The following is a 7,292-nucleotide window of genomic DNA, read 5'->3' as shown; positions in this document are numbered from 1 at the left end:
ACACCGAAGATCAAAGAGTCGGGAACAAATACTGTTTTTTCGAATTCTATCGAAATTCGGGGTGTGACAAAAGCGTTCACATGCATCAGTCTCGATGAGACTTATCTAAAGGTACCACAATTCAGTCTGTATGGGTTTAATGGAAGCTCTACCAAGCCCGCTGGAGAGATAAAATTGCTGATTCGAGCTGGACCTCAGATAGTGATAAAGAAATTCGTGGTCATAAAACATCACTCATATCACAATGCAATACTCAGTAGAAAGTGGATACACGATATGCGTGCTGTCCCAAGTACATTCTACCAGGTAATCAGATTTCCCATAGCGTATGGGTTGCACGAAATCAGGGGAGACCAATCAGAGTCAGAAAAGTGTAATTTCATTACTGTAAAGGGGATGATGAAGGGAAAAAGCCAAGACACTGGGGGCGTCTTGGAAAATCTCTAGTTAGCAGTTACAGCAAGCGTTACCTATCGATACCGATATGCAGATACATGAGCAGGTAAAGTTCACACAGTAGTGACACTACCTCTTTTTGTGTGTTTAGATGGTGTATGGATGATGTAGATAGATGATGATCGTTGAACAAAAGAGAAGCGTATCAAAACCTAATTATCCCTCACTAAGTAAAGGATGAGTAGGGTATCGTTCCACTTTTTAAGTGTATGTTATGTGAAGAACGAGGGATTTGGAAAGGGGTTTGAGGGATTAAAACTAATGTTGTAGAGATTGTAGATTCTAATACTAAACTAAGCTAAACTAACTAAACTATTGAGAATTTATAAGAGAGAGATTTCAAGAGATTAGAATCCACCAATACTTTTAATCTATGACCTTTTGCTTCATGGTTGTTCTTACAAGTAGACTACAATTAGGCAATCGAGCGAGTGCCGATGCCCTTTTGGATGAAACATCGTTAACAATTAACTCTACTTAAGGTTGTTCTTATGTTTATGCTATTAATATCTTCTTTCTTTTTATGTAAGCTCGGGCAGCCATTCAATGTATTACCAAGAGCAACATCAAGGAGTACTTCCTAATAGGGCAGCCATTCAATGAATCACCACTTAAGGCAAACACAAAGAATACTTCCCTGGGCCCACTCCCCGAGCTACCCCTTCTAAGGCAACACAAAGAATACTTCCCTAACTCTAAAGAATTACACTACTAGAAGAAAAGTAAAGAACACTAGCATGATATTAATATTGCAAAACATAAACCCTATTCTATACTTCCATCCCCCGGTGTGGGCAATGGAACTAATAACTACAAACATAAAGAACTAACCCGATTGAAGAACACCATGAACCGGAAGAATCATTAAACCTTAAGCATCGGCTTCATCTCCTCCCTTGAAGGAGAAGATTAGCCTTCCATATAGAAGGAAGAACACGAAGAGCGAGAAGAAGAAGAGTTGAAGAACATAAGACTAGAAAGACTAATTTATTAAGACTCGACTAGTTAAAACCGATCTTTTATTATTAATCTCTCTCGCCTCAAGTTCGAGACAAGAATATAAGTGAATTGGCCAATTACATGAGGCACTTAGGTCCCTCTATTTATAGGGGTTACAATGAGTTCTAGAAGCATTCCAAACCGTCATTTGTTTCCTAATACAAATAGGTTTCTTTCGAGTCCGACCGTCTTCAAAATTGAGAAGGAATTGGCTACGATTAATCGATTCATGCGCCCGGACGCATTATCCATCGTCCCAGACTTAATCAATGCGTTTGGACTTTCGATCTATCGTCCCCGTGACGCGATCAATCGTCTCGGCCTTCGATCCATCGTCGTCCCCAGGCGATAAGCCGATTTTCTCTCTTCGCTTCTATCCTTTTATCCTTTTGCGGGCTTTGGTCCAAGCAACGAATCCTTTGGCCTTGGGCTTCCAAATAGACTTTAAAATAGGTCCAAGTCGCATATTTAATAGCTCCAATTCCTTGGCCTTCTCCATGATTGTCCACGGACCTCCCATGTGATCATTAATGCTCAATTAGCCGTTTTACCCCATTTTCTCTAATATTCTACAAAACTCTCTTTTTCAATTAGAATCTTAAAACACAACTTATAAACACTATTAGTCCACTAAGATGGCTAAACAAGAGGCATAATCGAGGGTTAAATAGCACTTTTTGAGCACTTATCAAGTAGCTAAAGCAAAATGAAGAACCCTGGGAAAGAAAAACAATCGAGGTGGTGGAAAAAATTGACATTGGCACAGGCAAAAGTGAGCGTCATACGTTCATTGGTACAAAAATGTTTGCGATTATAAGAAATGAGTTGATGGTTTTCCTGAAAGAGAATTAGGATGTTTTTGCATGGTCGATGTCGGACCTCACCGGTATCGACCCAGCTATTTGTTCACACAAGCTGAATATGGAAGAAAATGCAACTTATGTCCATCAAAAGCATCGAAAGGTTAGACCAATGTACGAAGAAATGGTACAAGCGGAAATACAAAAGATGTTAAATAATGGCATAATTAGATAAGTGGATCATTCTAAATGGGTGGCGAATGATCAGCTCCCAAATGTGTGTTTTATTACCCGTATATTGCTGCTTTACAATCCTTCTTACGCTTAACAAAAAGAAAACTCATAGCTTTTATTGCCTTTTTCAGGTTAAGGAGTATTTCAGACCACTTATCATAAAAGCTGAGTCTTAGTACCAAAAGGAGCCTTAATCACGCTTATTATGAATACCATAAGCTGCTATGGAAAAGTGCTAAAACAGTCAAAGTCCTCAACTCAGAAGACTAGAAATGGAGGCCCTTATCTGAAAATATGACATTATCCCAAAACCTACATTGGTCAAGAAGAAACCAAAAAGCGAAAGCAAAAGCAAAAGCAAAAATGAAGTGTGAGGTGTCTAATTTGGAATGGAGAAGGGCAAATTTGTAAAAGGCAAAAGTAGGGGTATATAACCCAAAAGTAAGGGAGAGAGAAACCATCCGTTGTCTTAGGATCCAAACTATTTGGTTTGTTTAATTTCTTGTCTAGTTTTTCAATTCAAGTTTTTACTTTATTGTTTGTTTTATTTCCTTTCAATCAAAACTTGTTATTTACTTGTTCTTATTTCAATATTCAATCTTCAATCTTGTCTTGTTGTTCTTATTTCAAATTTTAATCAATCTTTCTTTCAATGTTTTCAAGTCATTTTAATTCCAACAACTAAAGCTTTCAATGTTTTTATTAGCTTAAAACCATTCTAATCCATATAAAAGTCTACCTTTCTTCTTCACATCTCCCATACTCAAACTCTAAACAATTTAGGATGAACCTCACTTCTAAAACAAACTCTTTTGAAGTTACCACTACTATCTAAAGTTTCAGTGAACATAGTCGTCGTAGTGCCCAAGAAGGATGGTAGAGTTCGAATCTACGTCGACTTTACCGATGTAAATAAGAAATGTCCCAAAGATTATTATTCGATGCCAAGGATAGATGAGTTGGTGAATCGAACAGCTGGGTTCAAGTTAATCAGTTTCTGCGATGGATATTCATGATATTTTCATATTCTAATGGCTATTATAAATCAACTCAAAACTGCGTTCGTTGTAAATGGAGGCATATATTGCTTCATTAAAATGCCATTTGGATTGAAAAACACAGGAGCTACTTATCAAAGGTTAGTGGAGAAAATGTTTAAAAAGCTCATTAAGCAAATCATCGAGGTGTATATCGATGACATGGTGATAAAATCCATGAGAGCTGAAGACCATGTGAAGGATCTCGATACTATATTTCGAATACTGAGAGAATTTAACATGAAACTTAACCCAGAGAAGTGTACTTTCGGGGTCAGTTCTGGGAAATTCTTGGGGTACATTGTTTCCAAGCGAGGTATAGATGCTAATCCAGATCAGATACGAGAGCTTTAGTAGATGCCATCACCAACAACTAGAAAGCAAATACAAAGGTTGGCTGGGAGAATAGCTGCTCTCAACAGATTCATCTCCAGAACTTCTGATCGATGTAAGCCTCTTTTCAAGTTGCTTAAAAAGAATACCAAATTCTGTTGGAATGAAGAATGTGAATAAGCATTTTTAGAGTTAAAGAAATATCTGCAAGAAATGCCAACACTTACAAAGCCAGATGAAAGAGAAAGTTTGCTTTTCTATTTGGCCGTTTCAGAATTTGCTATAAGTTCGGTGTTACTAAAAGTTGAAAATGGTGTTGAAAGGCCAGTGTATTTTCAAAGCAAAACATTGCTCGAGGCAGAGACACGGTATTCGACACTGGAGAAATACGCCTTCGCACTTTTATTCTCATCTCAGAGGTTGAAGCCGTATTTTCAATCACACTCTGTGATCGTTATGACGAATCTCTCATTAAAGCAGACTCTAGTGAAAACTGCTAAGTCAAGAAGGATGTTGAAATGGTCGGTACTAATAAACGAATTTGGAGTCAAATATCTAAATTGGGTATCGGAAAAAAGTCAGGTACTGGCCGACTTTTTGGTTGATTTTCCATGTGACGATGCTAGTTGAGGCATGGAAGAGGAGGAGTTCTCAATGCTGCAAGGGCCCGAGGATATTATCGATAAAGATGATCCATGGGCTGGAACAAATGGTTGGAGACTATTTGTCAATGGATCATCTAGGAGTAAGGGATGTGGCATCGAGATTGTGTTGGTTACACCCAAAAATCAAAGGCTCGAAACAGCAGTGACAATATGATTCCATGCATCGAACAACGAGGCTGAGTATGAAGCTTTAATCGCTAGACTCGAGATGGCCAAATCTCTCAAAATGAAAGAATTATCAATTTTTAGCAACTCAATGCTGGTAGTTAGTTAGATTAATAGAGGATATTCATCAAAATATGAAAACATGGTGGATTACTTGAGTTTTATAAAAACTAAGTTGAGAAATTTTAATAAAATAAGGCTTCAACACCTCAATAGAAATGAAAACAGGCATGCAGATGCCCTAGCGTATGTTGCAGCGATGTTAGAAAACACGGAGGGTCGCACTTTGCACATCGATATCCAACAGAGGCCAAGCATCAATGTCGACGAATCAGAGGTTATGGAAATCGACACACTGGGGGCGTCATAGATGGAAGCATATATATCATACTTATCCGATAATAAAGTACCTTAAGACAAAAATAAGGCCAAAAGGATTAAGTCTGGAGCGCAAAGATGTGTATTGCTTGATAATGAGCTATATCGAAAGAATCCTAGAGGTCCACATTTGAAATGTATATCACCTAAGGATGCACATCTAATCATTGCAGAGCTCCACGAAGGAGAATGTGGAAACCACTCAACTGGAAGATCATTGGCAAATAAAATAACGAGGCAAGGATATTTTTAGCCTCAGATGCAAAGAGATTGTCTTCGTTATGCTAAAAAGTATATGCAATGCAAAATACATGAAATGGCTATACATGTTCCAGCTAAGGAGTTGCACTGTGTATCGAATCCATGACCCTTTGTGCTATGGGGCATGGATATTGTTGGTCCTCTAACACCTGGAAGAGGCAAAAGACAATTCATGCTCACAGTCACAGACTATTTCACCAAGTAGTAGGTAGAAGCCATAGCGTTACAACACATAAAAGAGCAAGATGTGATAAATTTTCTTTTCGAAAGAGTAATATATCGATACGGGTTGCCATATGCCATTATATCAGACAACGGGCCATAGTTCGAGGGAGAAAAAGTAAAAGCCTTCTTGGAATCATACAAGGTAAAGCATTTCACATCTGCACCATATTATGCTCAAGGTAACGGGCAAGCAGAAGCAACAAATAAAACCATTATGGATAATATCAAGAAAAAGCTGGAGGACAAGAAAGGTATCTGGGTGGATGAATTAAACAGCGTTCTATGGGCTTATAGAACGACACCTCGAACTGCCATGGGTGAATCTCTTTTTACATTAGCTCATGGCATGGAAGCAGTAACTCCATCAGAAATGGTGGTATCGACTTCCAGAACCAAAGTCTTAATGAATGGCCAAAATAATGAAGTAATGGCAGCAGAAGTCCTCAATATCGAGGAAATAAGAAATCAACCAAGATTAAGGCTCGACATATACCATCGGCAGCTTAGAAAAGCTTTCAACAAGAAAGTGAGAGAAAGATGTTTTCAGAAAGGTGATTTGGTCTTGAAAATGGTCACTCAAGCAACTAAAGAGAAAGGGGCTGACAAACTAGCAGCAAGTTGGGATGGGCCTTATATCATTCACAAAGTGAGAATCAATGGAGCTTATTACTTAAAAATGGCTGAAGGTGTAATATTACCGAAGCCTCAAAATGTAAGCAATTTGAAAGCATTTTATCAATTAAGAATATTATAATATGATGTAATTTTGAAGCTATGCATTCAATAAAGAGAATTATATTTCCAAATGTAATATCTACACAAATATCGTAAATCCTGCTATTGCTAGAATCACATATTGATAACAGGTCAAAGAAAAAACTCTGGTGATCTGTAGATCCTCATCTTGATACTAGTAAAAAAATCTAGTTCTTAACATCAATGTCGAGTTTGGGTAAAAAAATCAGTTCTTGGTAGCAATTTCGAGTTCGGGTAAAAAAATCCAGTTTTTGGCAGCAATGTCGAGTTTGGGTAAAAAAATCTAGTTCTTGGCAGCAATGTCGAGTTCGGATAAAAAAAATCCAATTCTTGGTAGCAATGTCGAGTTCAGGTAAAATAATCCAGTTCTTGGCAGCAATGTCAAGTTCAGGTCAAGATTGTGATGAAAATCCTGGTATTTACTGAAATGTTGATATCAGGTCAAGATCATGATGAAAATCCTAGTATTGATAGAAATGTCGATATCAGGTCAAGATCTTGATGAAAATCCTGGTATATGCGGTATCGTATGCTCGATACCAGGTCAAAGAACAAGGAGGCAAACACCTAAGGTATGATAAGGGATATTTTTTTTTCTTAATTTTCAGCTCCAAATATGTTAGGGGAATAGTATCGAATTTCCAACTTGATTTCCAAATAATTACAAATTCCATTTGATAATATTTGTAGATGGAGTAGCATCGATTTTTTTGGTTTTTAGTTATTGCAATTGGGAAAAATTGAATATTTTTTAGCAAAAGTAGTGCGATAATAATTCATTGAAAAGAGATAACATAAGCAAAACAAACCTGGTACAAAGAGAGTTGAAAAGTAAATAACATAAAGAAAACATCAATCATCATCTTCATCTTCATCTCTATCTTCATCCTCATCATCGCCATCAGATGAATGCCTGTCATCACCTTTTTTATAACAATATGGGTCTCGAAGCCATTCATTTTCTTCTTCTTCTTCTCCATCGT

At 37.4% G+C, this 7,292-nt stretch overlaps 1 protein-coding gene across 1 annotated transcript; it reads left to right on the top strand.

Annotated features, from left to right (window-relative positions):
* The first annotated feature begins 5,767 nt into the window (after nucleotides 1-5,767).
* On the top strand, nucleotides 5,768-7,008 carry LOC147501241 (uncharacterized). Its single transcript, XM_086604288.1, has 3 exons — nucleotides 5,768-6,265; nucleotides 6,750-6,881; nucleotides 7,000-7,008. Exons 1-3 carry the CDS (start codon nucleotides 5,768-5,770, stop codon nucleotides 7,006-7,008), a joined length of 639 nt encoding a protein of 212 aa, XP_086460414.1.
* Nucleotides 7,009-7,292: the final 284 nt, after the last annotated feature.

Source organism: Coptis chinensis, chromosome 4 (genome assembly GCF_015680905.1).
Source record: "Coptis chinensis isolate HL-2020 chromosome 4, ASM1568090v1, whole genome shotgun sequence".
In the NCBI taxonomy this organism is placed as follows: Eukaryota; Viridiplantae; Streptophyta; class Magnoliopsida; order Ranunculales; family Ranunculaceae; genus Coptis; species Coptis chinensis.
The sequence above is the reverse complement of the archived record's forward strand: the minus strand, read 5'-3'. Positions and strand labels throughout refer to the sequence as shown.